This window comes from Oratosquilla oratoria, chromosome 18 (genome assembly GCF_046742065.1).
Source record: "Oratosquilla oratoria isolate Oo_2021 chromosome 18, ASM4674206v1, whole genome shotgun sequence".
Lineage (NCBI taxonomy): Eukaryota > Metazoa > Arthropoda > Malacostraca > Stomatopoda > Squillidae > Oratosquilla > Oratosquilla oratoria.
The window spans coordinates 41,416,848-41,444,347 of NC_134794.1; the positions used below are offsets into that span (position 1 = coordinate 41,416,848).

Consider the following 27,500-nt stretch of genomic DNA (forward strand, 5'->3'; position numbering starts at 1 on the left):
TAATGGGTGGAATGACATATGCCCAAATAATGTCTTTTATCACACATGACACGAGTATCTTGCACCACAAGCCATGGTTGTCATGCAAAAAGGAAGATTTCACCAAGTCATGCAGTTCTACGTCTTAGCTACAGGCTTATTCCTATCATGGCTATTTGTATCTAATGGTATCTCCAGCTGAAGTGGACAATGAATCATTCAGTTTGTTTTCCTAGTTCTCCCTTCCAGGAGAGCTACAGTCCTTGAGTAGCTGTCCATAGCCATTTGTTTGTCCCATAAGTCAGTCAATTAACCCATTGTCCATGGTCTCTTTTGGCTGTGAGTCACTCAGTGAAGAGATCTCATATGAATGAGTGAGGGCCAGTTTGGTCTAAGGTCTTCTGATTCTTCTATAAGATGATGGCATCTGAAGCACAGAGTGTCTTTTGTTAATTTGATTCTATGTTGGTGTTTTAACAAGTGAGGGATGGTAACCTGAATGTAAGTATGCTAGTGTCACTCTTGCCTGCCTTAGGATTTATTTTAGGGCTGGCTTGATTTCCTGGGTAGTTTGGAGAATTAAGGGACATGGCTGAGTGCAACGGAACAAATAACAGCAAGATATGACAAACAAAAAAATATAAGAGCAGGTGATGAAGGTACACAGGAGTATCAAACCCTATCACAACCACAAAACTAAGAAAGAAAAATTAAGGTAGCCTACACAGCAGCATCACAACCTCATCAGACAATCACAAAACTAAACTACAGCTCAGAAACAAACTTGTAAGTGCACTCTCATACCCTAGTCAAACATGCAACCAGGGGAAAAAACCTGAATGAATGGAACATCAAGTCCCGAGAGTTCCTTTGCAACTGATACCCACAAAATCAACTTGCCAAATCATCATGCATTTACATAGCACTTCCTACCCTAACAGCTTTCATATTATCATCTTACTTATTCATTGCAATATAGTGCAACAGCCATGCTGCAATCCCAACTCACTTTTTTTCACACATTCGTGTAAGTTCCAGGCCCATCAAATCACTTAGTCCTTAAGTACCCAAGATTTAAAGTTCACTTTAAAAAAATGCTTGCATGCATGCTCCAAGGAAATGAGAGCTGAAATACTTCTTTATAGTTAATCCTATTTGATTTTATTCAGCAGAGGGAAGGCCTCGGGAGTGAGCGAGTAATTTATGCATCATTGCGAGTGTTTACAAGATACTACATACTGTAAATTACACCATTCATCAATTCATAGAATTCAGCCGAGTTAGCCAAATTGAATTCATGAAGTGGCAACCCCTTCAAAACAAAGACATACACTACAGATTTTCTCTGGTTATTACCAGACAATTTCAATCAGAGTCATGAAAATGTAATTTGGAAGATACCATTTTCTTTTAACTCTGCTTTTTAACTATATAAAATTGTCCAGCATTAGCTGGAATAACATTATAAACAGTAACACCGATTGAAGGGATTACCAGAATTTATTTTATTGTGCAATTTTCATTTTGTCAACTGTCTGTTTTTTGACAAACTGGGATTTTCAAGATGTTCACAGCAATGTGCAACATATTCACATGTTCATATTAATATGCAACATATTCACACATTCATATTAACATGCAATATATTCACACATTCCTATCAATGTGCAACATACAAATTCCTATTAACTTGCAACATTGTCAAACATTTGTATTAACATACATATACATCTTCATGAAAAATGAAGTTTGAAAAGTAGTGGATTCATCATCACCTACCAAATATCAAGGTATTTCCTTTCTAATAAGGCCTAAAATTTTATAGTGATCACAGTTTTATTTTGGCAGATTTTGATATGCCTAAATAATTTGTATCTTTTTCAAATACAGTAAATCTACTGATCAATACTTTGCTATGATTCATAACTAATATAATTACTTATGTTTTGGTTTATTATTTCTATCATATATTCTCTTTAGTTTGGATTTTTTTTTATCAACATTATAATGAATATAAAAGTTTGAGCAAACACTGTTATAAAAGTACTGTACAAATAACAGATTCTTGCTAAATCTCCACATTATAATTTGCCAGAATACCTAGATAATTTAAAAATGTATTTCAATCTTTTCTAAATGATACAAGCCATGCAGTCTTTGGTAAACTCTGCAGATTTTTAATGACCGGTCTTCCCCACATCAGCCACAGGAATCCAAAGGTCACAAAAATAATGTTTTCTACGTAATAGCCATCAAGTTCTGTTACACATGAACCACCATCGACTTTACATGCCTGTAAAGAGATAATAACAATGAGAACACAATGGAATATAAAGGAAGGGGAAACATGTTTTCTTAGCTGCAATCACATTTACAATAATCATGAAAATGTCTAACACAGAGATGAAATGTTGATAAATTTTATATACACACACACACACACACACACATATATATATATATATATATATATATATATATATATGTATATACAGTAAGTCCTCATTATATGGTACATATGCATTCCTGAAAACCTTACCGCAAATTGAAATTACCGTATACCGAACCCTATCTAGCGGATACTGTATCTGTGAATTTTTCTTACCGTAAATAGAATCGAGGGTAGTAATTACCAAATACCATAACTGTGAATTTACTGGAGAAAGAATTACCATATAAGGAGGACTCACTGTATGTATATATATATACACACACACATACCAAGGGCTTTTTCCTCTTTAATAGGGAGGTAGCCAAGTCAAACGCACACACCCATTCCCATCCACTACCCTTATTTCCTTCTCCTGTCTCCTGCTCACTGCCAGGTTAGGAGCAATGCAGCAAGGCACAGCACCTCCACAGCATGGCCACTTCACCCACACAGCAACCCTCCCTCTTCATCCCCTCGTGTGGGAAATAAAGAAGATGGGGAGAAATACCTTCGGGCTGCATCAAAAACATCATCCATACAAAACCATCCTCCACTCACCCCTATTCTCTGCCTTCTCCCTTCCCTGTTCAACAGACATTCTCCTCTTGCTCAAAGTCCCTTTCACCCTATCCATCCCCCTTCTCGGCCAGCCCCTAAAGTTCACTCTATCCACCTCTGCTTTACACAAATACACCATGGAAATAAATTCTCATATTTGATCTTCTTCATGATTTCATGAAGTCCGTTCCTCATGAGGGAGATAGACCTCCCCCCACCCCCTTTGCTCACCCATCACCCATTTGTCCCTTTTATCTTTTTCTGGATGAAGAGTCACCTCCACATAAAAGCTTGACAGTTAACCTAGGAATTGAGGAGACTTTAGGAAACCATAAGGGCCCCTTACCACCTTTCCTCCCTATACATAAAGTTATCTAGACTTTTCTTAAAACAACCAAATGTTTCAGTGCTCACTACACTGTTACTAAACTGGTTTATTTCCACTGCTTCATTACACAGTGAACCTCCCTTATCATCCACTCACAAGTAATTAGAGAAGACAAAGAAAATCACCATCAGGTCACATCAATACATCATCCATACACAACCATTCTCCACTCAAACCAATCTCTTTCCTTCTTTCTTCCCAGCTTAACAGACATTCCCCTTTTATCAAAGGTTCCCCCTTCACCCCATCCATCCATTCCATTCTTGGTCTTCCCTCCAAGTTCACTCCTTCCACCTCTGATTTCCACTCTTTTTTGCTTGTCTTTTGTCACTCATTCTTTCCATATGCCCAAACCATCCCATTATTCATTGATGATTCCAGGCCCATGGTGTTGATGGACTTTGGAAGTACACAGCAATACATCAATCCCCAAGGGCCTACCTCATGCTGATGCATAGTGGTGAACCCTTAGTTGATAAAGCTTGGTTTATGCAATCTACACAAATTGATGCCATGAATATCATAGCCTTTGCTCCTCACACAGAGTCTATTCTAATTTCTTCAGTTTACTTTGTCAATGCACACTTGTATTTACCTGTACTTCAGCGGCACTGTCACACTTGAGGGCAGAGATTGCTCCTTGACAAGCCTTCCACGTCAACTCAGGCACAAAGCGTAATGCCATCCAGGCTGGCCAATTGCCTCCGAGGTTGGTGAAGGTGTTGAGGAGGGTCATGTAGGTGCCGCCGACACTTGCGTCGCTAATTTTCGCAAAGAATGCCATGATGGCTACAAACATACAGTTTGCCACAATCTGAAGTTGAAAAAATAAAACCTCGATCACATGTAGAAATTACAATTCAAATATTCATTAACAATGAGGAATGTATTCATAGTTCACGATATTATAATTTTTACTGTTACTCTGGTCAGTTCATGATCCAATAATAAATATATCCTCATCACTGAATAAATATAGAAATTAAGTTACCTGGTGTAAGATGTAAATGGCAACAACAAGGCCATAATAATAGAATGGGAAGTGGCCATCACCTTCATTAAACATGGGAGTAATCCACACCAGTCCAGCAAAAACTAATCCAAACAATAACCTGTAAAACAATTTTAACCTCCATCAAGTGTATATATATATATATATATATATATATATATATATATATATATATATATATATATATATATATATATATATATTATATATATGTATATATATATATATATATATATATAGATATACATACCGTATTTTCCGGCATATAGTGCGCGACTTTTTTCCGTTGGAAGAGCCTAGAAATGGGGGGTGCGCGTTATCCGGTGGTGTGCATTATCTACGGCTTACAATAAAAAATTCTGCGGCTGTGTGTGTAATTTTTTTCACAACAACGTGACGATGTTGGCCATCACAAAGTCGGGAGGCACACTTCTCCGTGACATTCCGTGAGAACAAGAAGAACAGCCATGGTGACATGAAAGAATACGCCAACATGGGCTACCGTATATAAATATTTGGTATAGGTAGGTATCTATCGAATCTTATATTTCATGTTTAAATAGGCCTAAACACCATGAAACATGATCAATATTCATGATATTTGCCCATGTTCACAGCATCCTAGTTTGAATTTTAATGTTGGCTTTGTTGCTTCACTTTAGGTATGGTACAAATTCCGTTGAGGCCATTCATAAACTCGTGTCAAACACCTGACTACAACACCCTCTTTCGGGAGTTATATTAAACGTCACCTCGATGAGAGACTGTCCTATTTCACCACTGTCATTGCAGGTTCAAAGCTAAAATGAAACAGTCTGTAGTTTGTTTCAGTATTAAATAAAAAATGGTAAAGACGAATTATTTCCTCAAGATATAAAATGAAATTTTCTGCAAAAATCCCAAACTTTTTCTGTATATTTTACTTTCAATAAACTTTTTTAGATCATATTTCCCACAAACTATTTAAGCTACAAAATAATAAGGGACCAACACACAACATGAGTCATATACCGGTACATGTAGTTCCGACTTTTTCTTAGTTGTGTCCTGATTGATGCCTAAACTGACACTTAATTTAGTGACAAATCAACAGATTTCCCAGGGGTGGCTCTAGCCAATGAAAAATACTTCTCCATGTAACCTCGTTCACATGATATAAATACCAAGGTAAAACTGCGTTATAGACAAATGCGATCGGGCATGCGCGTTATACGTCGGTGCGCGCTATCTGTGTACTGAGATAACGAAGTGCATGGGTGCGCATTTTAAGCCGGAAAATACGGTATATATATATATGTATGTATGTGTGTGTGCATGTATATACATATATATATATATATATATATATATTTTTTTTTTTTCTAAAAAAATAACTGCCTTGGATTTTACTAACTGGAAACCCATAGCCCCATGGTGGTTGGCAATATTCCTTGGACTGTTCCAAACATCACTCTGTCAGGAAATTTCAGACTATTGTCTGGGTTGCATTGGTGCGGGACAGCTTCTGTGTCACCAGTTTACAGCTGTAGATGTATGGCAGCAGTTGCTAGCCATCAGCTCACCTTATGTGTATAGGCAGGGGAAATACAGTTGAAGATGACAGTGTTACACTATGTGCCTGATCCAGAGACCAAGTGTCAGCCTCTTGGGGCTCACACTTACAGACAGAAGTGAAGTGTTGTTGTTGTCACTCTAAAACAGTCCCATCTTCCTGAGGAACATTATGGCCTGAATGTGGTTTTCCCACAAATCCCTTATAGAGTATATACTATTCACAATGCAGTCTTCCATAATGTGTTGTATTGTATGGGGTGATGTGCTACATCCTTGACATCTGTGATGCAGTCACCCAGCCTTTTCTGGTAACTTAAAGGGGTGGATAGTAAAGTGTCGACAAGATAAAAGAAATAGAGTTGAAGTTGATTGAGAAACCTTGGACCCAGTCCAGGGTCAACCTATCAACCTTTCAGAGCAGCACCTTAGATGGAGGTGAGGGGGTGGATAGGCTTTGAAAATGGGCATCAGGGAGACAATGCTCTCCAATATCCATCTTGAAGGGCTACCACAAACAGATACATATTCCTGGTCCCTGAATCTTTATGGATACACAACAATTAAGTAAAAATCCACTGTGTTCATACAATTAAAACACCTTGAAAAACATTAATATGTGTGTGAATACAGTTTCCTGTGGTTAAGGAGAAAAATTAACTTTACCGTATGGGGAAGGCTCCAAGAAATACATCCATCGGCCTCGGTCCTGCAGTGTAGCGAGAAATGATAAGTGGAAGGAAAACCTGCCAACAAAAGGACAAAAATGAGCACAAATCGTCATGAAAAACATTATGTGATGACAAAATCTTTATCAGCACAACATTTTGCTCATTAGCTACATCAAGTACAGTGGAACCTTGGACAACAAACTTAATCCATTCCATAATTCCGTTCTTAAACCAAAATAATTACAACAAACAAGCCAAAACACTACTGAGCCATAGGGATCATGTGTATAGGCATACCCATACATTTGCACCCTGAAGTATCATTAATTAACAGGGACAAAAATTGCTCACATCACTTGATTCTTAGCTGATTTGCTCATTAAATGGATCATTCATTATCCAAGGTTCAACTGTACTTGATCTAGCTTAAATGAATGAATGATATGGCACCCAGCAAAAGGACACTAATGTAAAGTGTGAGGAAATATGGACCAACCATGAATGGATCTTGTGGATCAATGATGACCCTCCATCCATGAGCGGCTCTAATGGGAGGAGCAATGAATAGGTATGGGGCTAATTAAACTTTGACTTTACTAACCCTCTTATAAGGGGTAAAATGCCTTTTGGTATGTTCATACATATACCAAGGGAGGTAGCCAAAGTCAATGACATAAACCCACTCCCATCCATTTCATCCCCACATACTCCACTCCCATTCACCATCCCTCCCTCCCTCTTTTCTTGGCTCCTCCTGGATGATGGGTCACCCCTGCATCTCACCCATTACCCTGGGTCAGAAGCAATGCAGCAAGACACAGCACACCCACAGCAAGGCCACTTCATTTAATTGGCAATCCCCCCTCTCCATCCCCTCATACAGAAAAAGAGAAGATGGGGAGAAAGCCCTTGGGACTGCGTCAAAATGTCATTCACACATACTTCCTCACCCCTCCATCCCCCAGCCACTCCCATGCATCACAGCATCATCCATACACAACCATTCTCCACTCACTCCTATCTTCTCTCTTCATTCCTCAACAGACATCCCACTCTTTCCCTATGCCCCTTTTACCCCATCCATCCATCTCATCCTTGGTCAGCCCCTCATGTTCACTACCCCCACCTCTGCTTTCCACACCTCTTTTACTAATCTTTCTTCATTTATTCTTTCCATGTGTCCAAACCATCCCAATACTCTTTCATCAACTCTACCTTTCAACTCCCTTTCCACCCCTCCTCTCCTTCTCACCTCCTCGTTTCTCACTCTATCCAGCCTATTAACCCCTACCATACTTCTCAGGCATTTCATTTCATACATACATACATATACCAAGGCTTTTTCCCCCTTACAAGGGAGGTAGTACAATAGTACAACCTAAAATAGTACAACCTAAAATTTATCTATATACTAATGGGCTTCTTCTCTCATATAATGGAGGTAGCCATCCAGGGCATGGGCCCATCCCTGCCCATCCCATTTCATCTTAGCTCCTTGATCCCTGATCCATGCAACCCCTACCTGTCCTAAACCACACTGTTCCTCACCAATTACTCCCTCTGTTCCTCTCCTAATCTTCCCATTAAAAACCCTCCCATAAGACTTCCCAACTACACTCAACAAACTGTGAAACTACTACACTCACACTTGTCTCCTTTTCCCTTGTAAAGCAGAACTATACAGGCACTCCTCCAGTCCTCTGGCACTCTACCCTCTTTTAGACAGACATTAAACAACCTCACCAGCCAGTCCACCAACACTGTACCTCTCTTTTTTTATACACTCCGCATGACACCCATCTAACCCAGGTGTCTTACCTGCTCCCATCATTTTAATAACAGCTTTCAACTCATCTTTTCTTATAATGAGTTTTCACTGTGACAAGGAATAAAGATTAGATTTAACAAACATTTATCAGGGTACTTTACAAAAAATAATTGAATTTTTTTTTAATGTTTTCACTTTAAGTCAGATTCTACAACTTAAGAATCTTTGTGTATGTGTGGCCTCACCTCTGGAATCGTGATTCAACAAAAGAAATGTGGACATACCAGCTGGTTACATTTTATATATAATATCAAGTGCACATACCTGAACTGGAGTCAGAGGAATTGACAGTAATGCCAAGCGATCCTTTGGTACTCCACTCTCTGTCAACTTTAAAACAGTTAAAGAATCTGCAGCAGCAAATCCAATCTGTGACAGGAGAAAGAAAGATGCATTTGTATAAGAAAAATAGTACAACCTAAAATTCATCTATATATTAATGGGCTTCTTCTCCCGTATAATGGAGGTAGCATCCAGGGTATGGGCCCATCCCTGCCCATCCCATTTCATCTTAGCTCCTTGTGGATAAAGGGTCATCCCTGGCCCTCGCCCACTGCTAGGGTCAAAAGCAATGGAAGAAGACAAAGTACATCCAGATCTGGGCCAGCCACTTCACTCCCATGGTAACCCTCCCTTTTCATTCACTCGAGTGAAAATCAAGAAGATGAGGAGGTATCCCTTTAGGCTGCAGTATCATATATACACTCTCTACTCATCTTTATCTCCTGACTTCTCCCTTCCTTGCTTAACAGACATTCCTCTCTCTCAAATACCCACTTCATCCCATCCATCATCCTCAATCATCCCCTGAAGTGCACTCCCATTTAAAAATATATTAAGGTTCTTTAACCACCTGATATTATCTAGTTTCTTTCAAGGAACCAACAAGAGATACACCCAAATATACAATCACAATATATCACGGACCCATCTTCACAATCCTTGCCAATTCTGATATTAAATTACAGTAAATTTGTTGTATTTATTACATCTATTGGACCACATATCAAACTAGACAGGAACTAAGATGAGAGGGTAATGAGGGTGGTGGATGGGAGTGGGTACTTGCCTTGATTGGCTACCTATGATGATGATGATGATGATGATGATGATGATGATGATGATGATGATGGGAGAAAGTATTACATCCTGGACAGTTATTTGCAATGTGTTCATATGGCTGCCTCTGGTAACTTAGAAGGGCTGGATGGTGGCCACACTGCAGCCTGGGCAGGTGGACTCTGTCATCTCAGGGGAGAGAGGATTCAGAGAGATGAATGTCATGGGGTCTGGCATGCAATAGTGTGTTGTTTTTCAGTGAGTGATATGATTTTGAAGGAGGGTATCTGGTGGTTGTGGAAGAAAAGAAGAGAGTATTAGTGTGTGATATAGGTATTTGGGTGTTGTTTTGATGTTTCTTAACATGTGTTGGTGTTCTGCCATGTAATAGTGTGGGTGGGCTGTGTTTGTGGAGGCTGCAGCAAGTGTTTGTGTGCCTCTCGAGTCAAGGTGGTCCTTGACTTTGAGGACTTTTGTTTCATAATGTAGTTGGTTTGTAGTTGTTGTAATTGTGCAGCCTGTAATTGCCTTTAGATCTTTGTTTTGTATGGTCTGTAGGGTGTTGTGGTGTGTCTTAGTGAGATTAGGGGCCCATGTGGGGCTTGCATAATTCATCACTGAGTGTATGCATTGTTTGTATACTGTAGTAATAGTTTCTTTGTTTTGTCCAAATGTTGTTCCTGCAATTGATTTAAGTGCATTAAGTCTAGGTGTGCATTTTGTCCTTATGTTTGTGATGTGTTGTTTGAATGACATGGATGTATCATATACTACACCAAGAATCTTGGGTGAGTGTGTGTGTGGTATGAGGTTGTTGTTGATAAAGAGGTGTGATATATATTTAAGTTCTGCTCTCCAGTTGGTGCAAAGTGTGGCTGTGGATTTGATTGGTGCTATTTTGAGTCCATTTGTAATGAACCAGGTGCTAAGTATATCAAGATAGTTTTGCAGTATTTCTGTGGCTTTGTCTGTTTATGTGGGATGGGGAAGAAGCCTTTGCTATATAAAAAGAATACATTGGACTGACATTCCTCCCTATTTTGTTTGTTACAATGAGGAATGGGTGTATATGCACCACAACCACTCGACCTCACAGATTAAATGAGGCGGCCTTGTTGTGGATGTGATTGTAACCATCACTAACCATCACCAACCACACACGAGATCCACACACATGCAACATGGTGCTCGTCTTTGGCAAGACCTTTAATATTCCAACCTCACCAATTTCCAAGTCTCAAAACACCTGACTCGTTAACCCCTTCCATACGGTGCCGCACACGTAGGCGTCATGAGGAGCAAGTGGATTCGCGACGCTGCCATATCGGCGTCTTGATTATATTTATTGTAGTCGCCCCTGTGTTTTTACATTCTCCCAAATGCGCCCTGAATCCCATTCTCTGTGGTTTTCAAAATTCACGGGTGAAAGAGAGAACGATCGATATAAGCGGTGACTATATTTTATGATGCGAATATTATTACGTTACGTCATACGGCTGGCATTGGCTGCTGCCCGCGAGATTTAAGTTCCGTACTGAAGTGGTTAATGCAAAGTAAGACCTAATGTCACCAGATAGACCCATTGAGCCCTTCTTCATACCTACCCCAATTACATTACTGTAACTTAACATATATACTCCACGCCATCGCCACCAACCATATAATTGACCCCTATATAATGGAACCAACACCCATGACTATATATAATGAGTAACACATCTCACATATGGTAACCCAAAACACCTTCCTATCACCCTTTATTACTGAACAGCTGTGCTGTTGGAAACAGGACTGCCCAGATCACATACCTGACAGGAGTGCCGAGGTCAAGGCCCAGCATGAGGAGTGCCAAGGTCACATACCTAGCACTAGGGCTGCCTAGGTCAAGGACCTAGTTGTACATAATCTTTGTACCTGAATAAATCCAAGAAACTCCAGCAGAGACTTTACCTGAGCCACTAAATCACCATTACATGTAGCAAAACAATTTTGTTTTGTTACAGTGATGCATCTTGCTACATTGCTTCTGACCCAGGGTAGTGGGCGAGATGCAGCGATGACCCTTTATCCAGGAGGACCCAAGAAGAGGAAGGGAGGGGTGGTGAATGGGAGTGGAGTATGTGAAGATGAAATGGGTGTGCATGGATTTATCCCTTTGACTACCTCCATTGTAAGGGGGAAAAAGCTGTTGGTATATGTATCATACTATACCAATCTAATTATATACTAGTAGGCTTCCTTACCCTTGTAAGGGAATTACCCAGCCAAGGTATGCACCTATGCCATCCCATCCCACTCCCATTTATCACCCATTTCCTTTTATCTCAGCTCTTAGCCACAAAGGTTTTGTACTTTTGGGTTTGGTCTGTTTTCATTACCTTGCATGTTAGAAGCATCAGTACTGTCTGCTTGATGGGTGTCTTTCCCAGGATGGACCACAACATTTGGTAGGTGCCAATGAGACCAAAGTGGGGTTCTTCACTTGCTCCCTGAAAAAGAAAATAAATTCACATAAAAAAATTAAAAAACATATATATATATATATATATATATATATATATATATATATATATATGGATGGGGGAAAGGGGTATTACAAAAGAGAGGAATGTCTGTAGAGGAAGGACGGGAGAGGACAAAAGATAGGGGTGAATGTAGAAGGGTTGTGTATAGATGATGCTGTGATGCATGAGGGGGAGTGGGTGGGGGATGGGGGGTGAGGAAGTATGTATGAGAAAAAAAATTGATGCAGCCCGAAGGGATTTCTCCCTGTCTTCTCCTTTTCTGCATGAGGGTCGCCGAATTTATGAAGCGGCCTTGCTGTGGATTATGCTGTGCCTTGTGACACTGCTTCTGACCAAGGGCAGTGGACAAGATGCAGGAATGACCCATCATCCAGGAGGTGCCAAGATAAGAGGGAGGGAGGAGGGTGGAGGGGAGTGGAATATATGGGAAATGGAATGGGTGGGGGTGGTTTCTATGCCTTTTACTTTTTGGCTACCCCCTGTGTAGGGGGAAAAAGCCTTTGGTATATGTATATATATATATATATATATATGTTTATACATATATATATATGTATATATATATGTATATATATATATATATGTGTATATATATATATATATATATGTATATATATATATATATATATGTATATATATATATCTGTATATATATATATATATATATGTATATGTATATGTATATATATATATATATATATATGTATATATTCATATATATATATGTATATATATATATATATATATGTATATATATATATATATATATGTATATATATATATATATATATATATATATATATATATATATATATATGTATATATATATATATATATATGTATATATATATATATATATATACACACACACACCAAGGGCTTTTTCCCTCTTTTAAGGAAAGTAGCCAAGACAAGGACACGTACCTACTCCCACCAATTTCACTCCCATCCACCACCCTTTCCTCCCTCTCATCTCAGCTCCTCATAGATGACAACTCATCCCTATATCCCACCCTCTGCCTTGAGTCAGAAGCAATGCACCAAGACACAGCACATCTATGGCAAAGCTGACTTACTTAATCAGCAACCCCCCTATATGGCAGATAGGAATGATGAAAGAGTATTGGGATGGTCTGGCCACATGGAAAGAATGAGTAAAGAAAGATTAGCAAGAGATGTATTGAAGGCAGAGGCAGATGGAGTGAACTTGAGGGGACAACTGAGGATGAGATGAATGGATGGGGTGAAAGGGGCTTTGAGCAAAAAGATAATGTCTGTTGAGCAAGGAAGGGAGAGGGCAAAAGATTGGGGCAAGTGGAGAATGACTGTGTATGGATGATACTGTGATGCAAGGAGGGAGATGGGGGAGTAGGGAGTGATTATGTGTGAATGACATCTTGATGCAGCCTGAAGGGTTAATTATAATAATCACCTAAACACTGTGACATACTTTATACTTCTTATTCTTACCCATGTACGTGGGAAATAACACCCGAGATAGATAAAATCAATATTACATATTTCAATTTCCTCTGAGATTACCCCTAAACAGATAGTTCTATGAACAACTTCTTAAGCCAAGTGGTATATTTTAATTATATTTTTTGGCCTTGGATTAAATTACTATTATTACTTGATGGCTATCTGCTGGACTGAAGAGGAAAAAGAAATTTCTTTCCAGTAATTTTACTTGTTAGATTTGGTAAAGCCATGTTTATCTGACACACATTTCTATACTCAATCAAATCCCATTTCATTTAAATCTGATGATTACCTCACACTCGTCGTCCTCAGACTTCAAAATACCAACAAGTGTAGTTGTGATGATGAAGATGATTCCCCAGAAGTAGAGGAAGCCTGTAAAAATAAAGTTGTTACAATATAAAATAGGTTCCACCACTGTTATTCACACACACACAGGGGAACATGGAATACACAGAAGTTATAGAAATGGCTCTATCCCCTCATGCAGAAAAGGAGAAGGGGAGAAAGCCCTTTAAGGGCTGAATCAATTTATTTCTCACACATACTCCCTCACCCCCCATCCCCCACATGCATCATAGCAACATCCATACACAACCATTCTCCATTCACCCCTATCTTCTGTCCTCTCCCGTACTTTCTCAACAAACATACCCCTCTTTCTCAATGCCCCTTTTACCCCATCCATCCATCTCCTCCTAGGTTGCCCCCGCATCTTCACTCCTTCCACCTCTATCTTCTATACATTTTTTACTAATCTTTCTTCACTCATTCTTTCCATGTGTCCAAACCATTCCCAATACTCTTTCATCAACCCTATCTCCCAACTCGGTTTCCACCACCATTCTCTTCCTCACCTCCTCATTTCTCACTCTATCCAGCCTTGCAACCCCTATCATACTTCTGACACCTCATCTCAAATACATTCAAATTCCTCCTCTCTTATGTTCCATGTTTCTGCCCCATACAGTGCTGTCGGCACAATCACTCCTTACCATCTCCTCTTAGCATCCATTCCCAAATGTCTATTTCTCATTACACTTTTTAATCCCCCAAGGCATTTACTTGCTTCTCTCAATCTACATTCTACCTCCACCTCCACTCCTCCCTTTCCCGCCACATTTGCACCCAAGTATCTAAAACTATCCACTTCCTCCAGTCTCTCTCCCTTAATACTCACTTCCAGTCTGCTGCCATTTTCTCCCCTTGTACATCTCATCACCTTACTTTTACCCACATTTATCTTCAACTTCCTTCTTTCGCACACCTTCCCAAACTCTGTCACTAACTTCTTTAATCCCTCCTCTGATCCTGCTACAAGCGCAGTGTTGTCAGCAAACAATAACTGGCTAATCTCCCACTTTTCTACATTTTCTTTAACCATTTCTAATCCCCAACCCATTACCCTTGCATTTACCTCTCGCACCACCCTATCCATGTATAAAGTGAACAGCCAGGGTGACATAACACTTCCCTGATAAAGTCCTACCTTTATCTCAAACCACTCACTTACCTTTTCCTATAGCTTTCTCACATACCTGTCTTACCACAAAAATCTGATCTATGCAACCTCTACCTGTCCTGAAGCCACACTGTTCCTCACCAATTACTCCCTCTCTTCCTCTCCTAATCTGCTCAATCAAGACCCTTCCACGAGCCTTCCCAACTACACTTAACAAGCTGATCCCTCTGAAGCTACTACACTCACACTTGTCCCTTTTTCCCTTGTAAAGTGGAACTATACAGGCACTCTTCCAGTCCTTCGGCACTCTACCATTCTCTTAAACAATATACAACTAGGTAAATACACCTAGTTACAACTAAATAAATACACACACATATACATAGGTTTCTTGAAGGGCCACACCTGCCCTCCACCTGGGTCAGAAGCAAAGCAGCAAGACACAGCACCTCCTCCGCTACTCAAAACTAATTTACCCCCACTGTTTTATTTACCAACTTCAGATGTCAGGCCCTGAAGCAGAGATGCTGTGTCTTGCTGCATTGCTTTTGAACCAAGCAGTGGGCAAGTGAAAGAGATGGCCCTTCATTCACAAGCATTTTTAAAATGGAAACAAATGAGTGTTGGATGGGTGAAGTGTGGGTGCATGTTTTGGCTGGCTACCTACCTTATAAGGGGATAGAAGCTTTTTGGTATATATTTATTTACAACAGGTCTTACAGTACTGAGAAAAAGATATCTCGTATTGTTTTTTCTTGGTTCAAATCTTGTGTGTGTATTTACCTAGTTGTATTTTATGGGACATGAGCTATGCTCGTAGTGACCCATTTTCGTATCTCTCCACATCCAGTTTATTCTTTTAAAATCTTGTATAGTTTTGGCACTCACTGTTTCTCCATTTAGTTTGTTCCAGACATCAATCATTCTATGTGGGAAGCTATTATTTTTCAAATCTCTTCTGTAACTGTCCTTCTTTAGCTTCTTTTCGTGTTCTCTTGTTCCTCTTCTGTCCCATTTTAATAAGTCATCTCTATCAAGAATTTCCATCCCTTTCATAATTCTGTAAATGGTCAACAAATCACCTCTTTCATGTGTGTATGTGTATTAACCTAGTTGTATTATATGGGAAGGGAGCTATGCTCGTGGTGACCCGTCTTTGTATCTCTCATCATCAAGTTTATTCTTAAAATCATGAATAGTATTTGCACACACTGTTTTTTCATCTAAGTTATTTCATATATCCAGCACTCTGTGTGGGAAGCTATTCTTTTTCCTATCTCTTCTATAGTTGTCCTTTTTGAGTTTCTTTTCATGACCTCTTGTTTTTCCATTGTCATTTTCTATTAAATCTTTTCTGTCAAGGATTTCCATTCCTTTCATGATTCTATATATAGTCAGTAGATCACCTCTTTCTATTCTTTGCTCTAGTGTCGGTAGTTCTAGTTTTAATAATCTTTGTTCGTATGTTAATTTGGAAAGAGCTGGTGCCAACTTTGTTGTTGCTCTCTGTATTCTTTCTAGTGTTCCTTATATTCTTTTTAGCAATGGGTGTCCATAGTGTCGCTACATATTCCAGTTTTGGTCTAATCAATGTGAATAATATTTTTTTTACCATTTCTTCATCCAAGTATTTAAATGCCACTTTCATTGACCTTAGTAGGTTGTATGTTTCACCTACTATTTTGTTTATTTGTCTGTCTGGTGTCATGTCATTGCTGATTATCACTCCAAGGTCCCTTTCCGAGTGCACTTTTTTTATTTCATTTTCACCAATTTTGTAATTTTTTCTAAATTCTGTTTTTGCTTTTACCAAACTCCATTATACTACACTTCTTGATATTAAAGTTCACCTCCCACTTTTGAGTCCATTTCCACATTGTGTCCAGGTCTGATTGTAATGAGTCACAGTCCTCATTTGTTGATACTTTCTTGAATATTTTTGCATCATCTGCAAAGAAATTCATATAACATTCAACTCCTTTGTCCATGTCATTTACGTATATGGCAAACATTACTTGAGCCAGTACTGACCCTTGTGGACCACCACTTATCACTTCTTCCCATTTTGAATATTTGTCTCTAATTACTACCTTCATTTTTCTCCCAGTCAGGAAGTCTTCCATCCATTTTAATAAATTACCTGCAATGCCACCTATTGATTCTAGTTTTCCTATTAATTTTTTTTGTGTGGTACTTTGTCAAATGCCTTTTGTAAATCTAGATAGGCACAGTCTGCCCATCCATCTATCTCATCTAATAAATCTATTGTTTTCGAATAGAAGCAGATTAGATATGTTGTATATGATCTTCCTTGTGTGTGTGTGTGCACATGTGTGCGTGCGTGCATGTGTGTGTATTTACCTAGTTGTATTTTTACGGGAAGGGGAGCTATGCTCGTGGTGTTCCGTCTTCATATCTCATTTTATCTAAACTATTTTTAAATTGATGTATTGTTTTTGCACACACCACTTTCTCATCTAACTTGTTCCAAATGTCTATTACTCTGTGAGGAAAGCTGTTCTTTTTCATATCTCTTCTATAGCTGTCTTTCTTGATTTTCTTTCCATGTCCTCTTGTATTTCTATTATCCCATTTTATCAGATTCTCTCTATCAATAATTTCTATGCCTTTCATGATTCTGTAAATAGCTATCAAATCTCCTCTCTCTCTTCTTTGCTCTAGTGTCTGTAGTTCAAGTTTTGCTAGTCTCTCTTCATATGATAGTTTTGAGAGTGTTGGTGCCAATTTTGTAATTGCTCTTTGTATTCTTTCAAGTTTTTTTATACATTTTTTTTGTACTTGGTGACCATATCGTTGCTGCATATTCCAATCTTGGTCTTATCAGAGTGATTAGAATTTTCTTCACCATTTCTTCATCCAGGTATGTAAATGCCACTTTGATTGTTCTTAATAAGTTATAAGTTTCTCCAAAAATCTTATTTATATGTTTTTCAGGTGACATATTGTTCATAACAATGACTCCCAGGTCCCTCTCATTTTCTACTTTTTTTATTCCTTCTTCTCCCAATTTATATGATCCTGTGTGTGTGTGTGTGTGTGCATTTGTGTGTGTGTGTATGCACGTGTGTGCGTGCGTACATGTGTGTGTGTGTGTGTGTGTTTTATATTTATTTACTTTTAATATATACACCAAGGGCCTACTACCCTTATAAGGGAGGTAACCAGCCAATCCAAGCCCATTCCATTCTCCTCCAACATCCATTACAGTTATGTAATTGACTGAAATACATTTATGTTTAGTTGCATTGTGCATGTGAGGTGACAACATTATACATCCTATGTTTAAAGGCAGAACATTTTGCATGAAACAAGAAAATAATCGGTACCTGGCAGAGTAACTAGAGAGTCCTCCAGCCCAAGGAAGTTGACACAAAAATCTCTGCTTTCAAAAGCAAGGAAGACGACATAGCCAAGGAAGTATCCTGCGGTCTGGCCAACGGAATTGCATGTGGAAGCCCATCCAAGGTTTTCCCTGAAAAGACGAGTATTATGTTAAAAGTTTACATTATCCATATGTGTACACTACAAGAAAGTTCAATGTCATTTTACACTCACTCCAGATATGAATGTGGAATAAGTCGTTGGCATCAATAATTTTTGTTGGCAACAGTTCTCAACCACTCTCACAGATCTGAGAAAATTTTGACTGGTGTCTGTTGTATTGGTATTTAATTATTTCTGTCACCAATCTATAGTAATACGAAGAGACAAAGAGAAGAACATTCACTAGATGTTGGCTCTCCATGAGTGAAAAGGACATAGGTGATTCAGTTCAACATCGTAAACTCCCTCGTGAAATTTAATGAAAAATGTCCTTGGTCCAACTCACTGGTGATAAGGAATGAACTGCTGTCATCTTTACCTACATTGCAAGTAGCAATGCTCTAACCCATTTGGCCAGCAGGGAACCACCTTGTTTAAGATCTCTGCCCCAGTCCAGAGACTTAGTTTGTAAGCACAGATAGGTGTTGACAGTATTTGAAAACAGGTGGTGGGGAGACAATTCTTTCTGACGTCCATCTTGCAGGACCACTACTTCCTTGTACCCTTCAATGATCCCTACAGATATATACAAGTATCTACTTCAAATATGCATAAGTTATCCTGCAATGTTTTATTTCAGTTTCCTTAGAAATTTTTTATTAAACAAATCAAAAAATTAAGTATGAAAGATTAGAAATCAATGTACCATTCATTACATGAACTTACTTGGAGAGCATTGTAAGTGCCCAGCCATCCACAGCAATGTCCTGGGTTGCAGCCAAAAAATTTAATGCAAAGAAGATGGCCGTTATCAAAATCACATTGGGAGAATGCTCGGAGTCCTTCCCAAGTAAATTGTCAATGTTTGCTGACAAAATCCACATAAAGATGCCTGAAAAGATGTGTGCGCCTTTCATTAACATCCTCACATGGACTTTTGCATGTTTTCGTATTTGGGTTAAGGATCAAGAGCAAACAATGTTTGTGTTTGTCTTCTTGTTTGCATGCTTGACAAGACTAAGTGTTAGTAAATGCAGTCATCTCATTCTATCACAAAAGCAATTACAGGTTACAATATATCACACCTATCAGGTATTGTGAAGGAATCATCCATGATTTTCTTCGGCCAAATTTGGCTGAGTAACAGGAATCGACCAAAGGCGCCCAGAGCAACTTGAGGCTAAATGGCCAGAAGGAGAAGGAAAACGTTGCCTGAAAACAAGTCCACACAAACGTCAATTCCTGTTTCCTGCAGGTTGGACACCAACTGTGCAGAGAGTTTATTATCCTCTCAGTATTACGATATACTTCAATCATACTATTGCAGATAACATCAAAACTAAAATAAACAAATTTTAAGTACTCATTCAACATGATCTTAGTGATTTTATAACATAATTTTACTTAAACTGAGGGTTACCCCACATGCTAAAAAAAAATTAATAATTAATTTTCCAAAATGAATATCAAAATTTCTTGTAGTAGACACTAATAAAAACTCAGAAAACAATTAAAATGTTACAACAACATAGCAAAGTTGATGCCTCATAACCTTGAAATAATAATAAGCATTTACTGAACACCAAAAATCAAACACAACTTCTCATATAACAATACACACAGATAAATCACTTCAAAGCTGAAATACAGTAAAAGCATGAAAACAAAAACAAAATGGACACATGCAAATTGAAATGGAAGTTTTACAAGGCCACTTCAACTTACTTGGTCTTTATAGGAGATGTTGCGATTCTGCAGAATCATGGGAATGCTACCAGCAAGGCCTAATGGTATCCCTTGTAGAACGTAGAGGAACAACAGCAGCAAAATACTTGCTTGGTCATTTACCTCCTTTTTAGGGCCATGATCCAACAGAGGTTCTTCAATACCTTGAGATGGCAAAGAGTAAAAAATAAAGAGTATGTGCACATGTACGTATGTCATATACACCTCATCCACATGGAGGTAAGATAAATAGGAAGCAAATTGGAGGTAGCCAGTAGAGGCACATGCTCATTCTTCACTCATCCCAATCCCATTTGCTTCCCTTTTAAATATCTCGCAGCTCATGTACAAGAAACATTCTACGGAAAACAATAGTAAATGAATTTGAATAAATTATAAAATATAAAACAACTCCCTTACATCCAAATTAAGAAGTAATCCTTCTTTTCCTTAAAAGTGGGAAGAGGCCTTTCACTATATAGATACGTAGGTAATATACTCTTAACACAATCCTCTTTTGTGGGGTACATCTCTTTTTCAAAAGTTCCAACTAATCCAGGAAATCATTTAATTCCTCTTAAGAATTTTGTTCTGGCTTATGCAAGACTATTGTATTCAGCTATAATTATAAACGAGGTCATAAATATTTCATCCTTTCCACATATTTTATAACTCGTCCTACTGATTCACATATTGTCTTATGTGCTTTTCCGTCCAGCCTCTCTCATATCAAATGTTAGATAAATGAAAAATGTAACTTCATCCGTTTTATTTCATTCAAACTCAATATTCAAACAGAAGCTGGCAAAGCATAAAGAAAACATTGTAATGGTATCATACCTTCTTCTGTGGACTCCTGCTCTTTCTCAGCTTCCTTGGCTATTGCCTGCCTCCTCATTTTCAATTTACTTCTGAAATATAACAATTTAGAATTAAGATTCTATCTCATAGCATAAAATAGAACATGTTCAATTTTGGGCAGAATTGATGACACAAAATTATTATGTTGTATAAATATATATATATATATATATATATACATATATATATATATATATATATATATATATATACATATATATATATATATATATATATATATCTCCATGTGTAAAATTATGAGGTAATTTATAATACAAAGAGTAATATGTGACATTGAGATGAATTTCTTAATACAGGTCTTAATTAAATGTAACAGGAAAAAGCCCAACATCAAATGTAATTATAATTGACAAAAAATATGCTACAGAGCAGGGTTTGACTGCTTCTTGCCTTCAGAAGTATGCCAACCAATGCCCTGATGGTTTTCTAAGGTTAGGTTAGGTGGTCAGGTATTGTACATGTCTCAGGATAGAGTGCATATTTTTGTTCGATTGTCAAAAGACACATTACGTAGGAATGGAAGAAAACCGTTTCTAATATGGCATAATACATACATATACCAAGGCTTTTTCCCCCTTACAAGGGGTGAATTTTTCTACTATAACCTGCTCTAACAGTCAAGTATGTCACACTGTTTACATGCGGCAGTGACCCTCTAGCCTGGCTTACTTTGATAATGTCGTCTTTTAAAACAAATAATTAAGGACGGGCTGACTTTCTAAATCAATATTTACAAAATGAGTTGTCTCAAAACTAGAATGAGCTTACTTGAGGTTGGGTTGCTTTAGGGACAAGTCGACTCTGACTCAAGATGCGAGGAGCATAAGCCACAAAACGTGTAGCTACGACAGTTGTCACCCTTTCTTTATGCGTTTGGACTGATGGGACAGGTACCATTCACTCATTGGAATCCGAGAGAAATGCAGGACTTGAACTCATTATCAGGAAGATGCGAGACCAACATGATTCTGATTATGCAGCCTGTATATCCATAAAGATAAGGTTACATCAGAAACTTATAGTATACTTATGGCCCCAAAATAAGTCATAAGGACAGGAAATTCTGACAGAATTAATTTTGAAAATATGATTTCTTAATCACGGAATCTTAGAGAATTTTGTGTAAATATATATGACAATATGTGGTACCACCTCCATATGGTTATGCTAGGAACCTTTTAAGAAGTTTCTTTTATATACCTACAAAAACATCCCACTTCAAATTGTAAACGGAACTAAGAAATAAATCAACCTATTTGCTTACTAATTCCTATTGCCAGATTTAATCTTGAGAAAACTCTTCTATTTCTTCTTTTTTCCTCTAGTCACTAGTGACAGTCTACGCTAACTACACGTCATCCTAAGGCCCGGTAGCCATCTGGTCTCTTTACAGTTGAACCTATATTTACAATCCTAAATTTGAGTCAAAAGACAGCAAACTGTAAAATCCAGTTCTTCATTTATTTCCCGTCATTCAACACTCTCTTCCCACCCAATACTATAGATTAGGGTAAGGCAGGTTAGGGGCACCCAGTTGCCGCATTTGTTTACCTGTGACGTACGGGGATGACATTACACACGTAGGGATAACTGATATAATAATAAATTACAAGAAAAAAATATAGAGGTGGATGATTTTGTATTGTAGTTGCATATATATTTATATACAATAAATATGATCAAATGCGAGGTTTCATCTTGTTTTTCCATTTCTTCCGCCACTTCTCACGCACACGATCATTCAGCCCTATCACAATAATAGGCAGGAAAATGCATACATGGTTATCAGATTCTCATAGATATCCATATTTTTCGACACCAATTTTTCTCATTCACCAAATCGACCATAGTCTAACAGGTATAAAGTGAGTTTAGTAATAGTCTGACACAAAAAGTATTAGAAGATATTTTAGAATTTTAGTTCTTAACTAAATTTTCCCTCATGGTATTAGGATTTTTAGTGAGTACAATAGCTTCCTCTGTGTAACCTTTTATACTTTGCGACAAATATACAGCCCTGTCACTGCTTGCACTGCCTGGAAACGTGAACCGCAGGAATACAATGGAACAGTCCACGATCGATTGGCTCCAAGTAACTACTAACAAATGTCGAGCAATGATTAAATAACCCTAAGAGACAGTGTTTATGTGTTGAATTCGTAAAATAGTCGACGTAATGATTACAAATACAGCTATGATATTATTGGGTTTATTTGCAATAGAAAATTGTGAAGAACTGCGTCATTCTCTAACCCTTTCGCTGTAGCGGGCGTTTTCCCCCAAAAAACTGGCAGTAGCTTGAATAGCACTGTATTACATTTCGTTTTGTCAACACAATTCATTAGTATTTCTAATCGGGCAAAATCGCGCCAATAATACAAATATTTTTTTCTATTTATTCAAGAGGTAGTGATTGTATTTTATAATGCAGATGCAAAGCATGAATGAAAATGTGGGGAGAGAATTAAATTCTATATTTTGGTGTTGGTTCTCCTGAAATGATATGAAAAGAAAACATAATAAGGGAGGGGAAGGGGATAGGTTTCCATGTTACGTAGTTAGGGTATCCGAGTTAATTAAGATATAGTAAGAACTTGCGACAAGAACATATGGGTGGGTGGGAGGAAGGAAGGGTATTTCCTGTAAGAAAAATATATATAATACAATGATTATTTTATTTATTTATGTGTTATTGATTTCCTTATTTATCGTTTTATTCTTATTCTATATTTATGTCCTATTTCCAGTTCGTCTGTGCTACTTGAAAGCGCCGGTTGCAATATTGGGCCGAACAGCGCTCGGGTCAAACGCTGTGCAGTGAGGCATAGCGACTCCACAACAGGTCCCAAAGATCGTGGTTTGTTTATCCCCACCGCTTCATTTACACTGACCCCAATACCCCATCCGTTCCATTTTTTTTTCACTCCTCCCTGCTCAGCAGACATTCCCCTTATATCCAAGGCGCTCATCACACCATCTATCCAACTCATCCTTTGTCCTCCTTTCAAGATCCCTCCATCACTGATTTATTTATTTTATTTCATTTAATTATTTTTGACAGTTTAACACAATTCGTTCAATCTATATGCCCAGACTACCCCAATATTCTTTCACGAGCCTTACCTGCCATTTTCCCTTCCCACCCCCATTTACCTCCTCATCCACCATCTTTCTCACGCTATCCATCCTCGTAGCAGCTGCCATATTTATCAAATACATAATCTCAAACGCATTCAGATTTAAAAAAATTCACCCTATACAGCACCGTGAACACAATCACATTATATATATATATATATATATATATATATATATATATATATATATATATATATATATATATATATATATATATATATAAGGATTACAAAAGGCTTGTAATGGAGAAACATGCCGACAGGAGACCTTTTGGTCCATAACTAGGTCGGATGCGGAAAAATATAATAACAAATAAATAAAAGAATGAATAAAATTGTGACAATATAAATAATAATGAATAAAAATAAAAGCATAGGTATAGTTAAATGATAAACAAACAGGTAAATAGTAAATAATGATAAATTGACAGATAACTAATGATAAATGAAAATCAACCAAATAATGATAAACAAACAAATGATAACAAACAAATAAATAAACAATAACAAACAAATATTATTCTACAAAAGCAAATATGAATGTTTCTCGATAAATTCGTATTATGTTATTTAGTTCACCGACATCCCCGCGCGTTGTGCGTAGTACAATGCCAAACGCCATCTGTTGAGACCTCGACCAACTACGACACTGGCTGTAGCAGCGCGCGGGATCCTTTCCCGCATCTTCCTTTCAGTCTCAGTCACTCGACGACTGTGTTATGACGTCGGGTCGTCGCTCGTAACGGAAGGACATTCGAAAGTGCAAACGACACCGCACAGCTTGACAAACGGCGCTGTGAGTAAGCGAGGTAACTGGGACGCATTTCATTTTGTTTTACTTTATTGTTTTATCCCTTTTCAGATGTACGTTTATGTGTATTGGGCCGTTTTATCAAATATGTACTGTATGTTTATATATATATGTGTGTGTTTGTATATGTATATACATATATACATATATATATATGTATATTATATATATATGTGTGTGTTTGTATATGTATATACATATATATATATGTATATTATATATATACATATATGTATATATATTTACACATTATCTATATATACACAAGTATATGCTCACATATATAATATTTAGAGAGGTAAAGTCATATGAGATATTAGGTGGTGTGTTAGAAAAACGAAGATGGTCTAAGAATTGCTTTACTCTAACGTTGCGACCAACATGGTCTTTTTCAGAGAATTGTCAACTTAAAGTGTTACATCGGGTCGCATTTGACACCACGCCTGGGGTCTACGGTGCCCTGTGGATTCAAAAATTGTAAATTTCGCTCTGTGTAGTAAAAACATAAGAATGAAGGGGACTGCAAGAGACCATAAGGCCTACACTAGGCAGTTCCATGTCCGTTACGACCTGCCATCCCCTTCCATAATTTTATCTCCCCTTTTCTTAAAACAACCGATAGTTTCAGCGCTCACTAACTACATGGTCACTAAGTCTGTTCCGTTCGTTGACCACTGTATTAGTAAACCAATTACGCCTATTTCCTTCTCTAATCTAAATTTGTCCATTTCAAATCCATTACGTTGAGTCCTGGCAGATTCCGATAAAGCTTATCAAGAACACAGGTACATATTGATGTACTCGATAAAGTTTTAGTAAGCGAAACTGTCGCACTAATAAAGGTTTCCTCCAGAAAGGATTACAAAGGTCGGAGTAGGTCGACAGAAGACCTTTTGGTCCATAACTAGGTCGGATGCGAAAAAATGTAATAATGATAAAAAATCATAATATAAATAATAATAAATAAAATAATTAATTACATAGGCATAGTTAAATAATAAACTAACAGGTAAATAGTAAAGAATAATAAATTTACAGGCAAATAATAATAAATGAAAATCAAGCAAATAATCAACAGAGAAATCATAAGAAACACATTTGGTCTTTCCTTTGATATTTCATTGCGTTGTGTCTCGCCATCTATACACGTGACCAAGAGGCCCGGAAATTCTTGACTCTTCACTCCCATTTAGTATCGCACACTGCTTTCGTCCACACATAAAAAAAATCTACCTAAAGACGTTATCATACTGGGTTGTTTTCCCTCCAACCTCCAACTTATCGCCGGTGTCTTCAGATTTTTTTTTCAGCCATAAAACCACTGTGGTAAAATATTTTGTTTTCTAAAAAAAAAAAAAAAAAATGCATAGAATGTCATTGGATGTACTGGAGGGAAATGTATTTCCTCCAGCATTCCAACAGTCGGAGGAAAAATAGCCTAATGTGATAACGCCTACATCCAGTACTTCCTTTCTTCCTTGAATATCCTTGATAATCCTCCATTTCGCTTCAAGTCTGCCAATATGGGCAGACCCAGCGTGGAGCAGTGGGTAGCGTTCCCGCCTCATAACGCGGAAGGTCCAGATTCAATCCCCGGTCAGCGCGAAAGACTTTAATAGCTTTCCCCCACTGGTCATTAGAGGTGCGGTAGTCCAGTGTTTAGCACCTGGTCAGTATGGTCGAGCTCATTACACGGAGACTTCAACCACAGTCACTCAAATGCACCAACGACAACTTTACATGTAGCACTTCTCACCGTACAGACAACCTTACCGTCGTGGTGAGGTACAGAGGCTGTATATAGTCCCCCAGGGGGATAGACCGGTCCTACAATGGACCAAGGGCTGAATTACACATAGCAATATGAGATGACACAGTTTGTGGTAGTGGGGCCTCGTCTGGCATGAGGAAAGAGGAGGTGTCTTGTATCTTCTGCAGTTCTACACACAAACACACAACACATAGTGCAGTTGGTAGAGTTCCAGGCTGCCACAACAGTGCTCCGGGTTCGAATCCCGCCCAGGCCTGAAATAATTTCAGTATCGCTGCGCTGTGAGTCGTTACTCCAACTCTCGTGGGCGGGGAGTTGTGTGCGCGTTTGCGTGTAAGGTCACAGCATTATCCATAGACCGGTCATATATGACCTCTGAGCTCTCATCCGGGAGGGAAATAGCTGTCGATGACGAGTCCAACACGTGATCCAAGACCATGGTGAATCACACACACACATGGGCAAAAACTGAGGAGGGGATCGCAGCAACCTCACTGTACCAACCTGCAGGTGTTCCAGAACTGCTACGAGACAGCCAGAGGCTATGCGTGTCAATGCGTGCCTGGCCAACTTTGGTCGTTGGGGATTTCATGTTATTCATTTTATTTATTCATTTTTATTTATCATTAATATATCATTTTACGCATATGACTTAGTTATAGACCAAAAGGTCTCCTGTCGGCATACTCAGCCTTTGTAATCCTTTGTACGCAGTACCCCTTGT

The 27,500-nt window shown here is 38.2% G+C and overlaps 2 protein-coding genes across 3 annotated transcripts in view; one reads left to right on the forward strand and one right to left on the reverse strand.

Moving 5' to 3' along the window:
* LOC143035171 (acetyl-coenzyme A transporter 1) overlaps positions 1 to 22,601 on the reverse strand; it is a 23,617-nt gene extending 1,016 nt beyond the window's left edge. Inside the window, exons 1-14 of one of the 2 annotated variants that reach the window (XM_076201829.1) lie at positions 22,322 to 22,601; positions 21,826 to 22,038; positions 21,016 to 21,086; positions 20,176 to 20,339; positions 19,536 to 19,662; positions 19,177 to 19,342; positions 18,294 to 18,439; positions 13,777 to 13,859; positions 11,856 to 11,966; positions 8,683 to 8,787; positions 6,586 to 6,665; positions 4,348 to 4,468; positions 3,952 to 4,170; positions 1 to 2,272 (exon numbers count right to left, since the gene is read on the reverse strand). The exon at positions 1 to 2,272 is cut by the window's left edge and continues 1,016 nt beyond it. In XM_076201829.1, coding sequence (XP_076057944.1) covers positions 2,102 to 2,272; positions 3,952 to 4,170; positions 4,348 to 4,468; positions 6,586 to 6,665; positions 8,683 to 8,787; positions 11,856 to 11,966; positions 13,777 to 13,859; positions 18,294 to 18,439; positions 19,177 to 19,342; positions 19,536 to 19,662; positions 20,176 to 20,339; positions 21,016 to 21,073 — 1,551 coding nt within the window. In that variant the 5' untranslated portion in view covers positions 21,074 to 21,086; positions 21,826 to 22,038; positions 22,322 to 22,601 and the 3' untranslated portion in view covers positions 1 to 2,101. The remainder of the gene's footprint in view (positions 2,273 to 3,951; positions 4,171 to 4,347; positions 4,469 to 6,585; positions 6,666 to 8,682; positions 8,788 to 11,855; positions 11,967 to 13,776; positions 13,860 to 18,293; positions 18,440 to 19,176; positions 19,343 to 19,535; positions 19,663 to 20,175; positions 20,340 to 21,015; positions 21,087 to 21,825; positions 22,039 to 22,321) is intronic. The other variant, XM_076201830.1, reaches the window with a different exon arrangement.
* A 2,299-nt stretch (positions 22,602 to 24,900) lies between these two features.
* Positions 24,901 to 27,500, forward strand: part of LOC143035170 (gastric triacylglycerol lipase-like) — a 75,562-nt gene continuing 72,962 nt past the window's right edge. The window contains exon 1 of the mRNA XM_076201827.1: positions 24,901 to 25,003. The gene's annotated coding sequence lies outside the window, so the exon portion shown is untranslated. The remainder of the gene's footprint in view (positions 25,004 to 27,500) is intronic.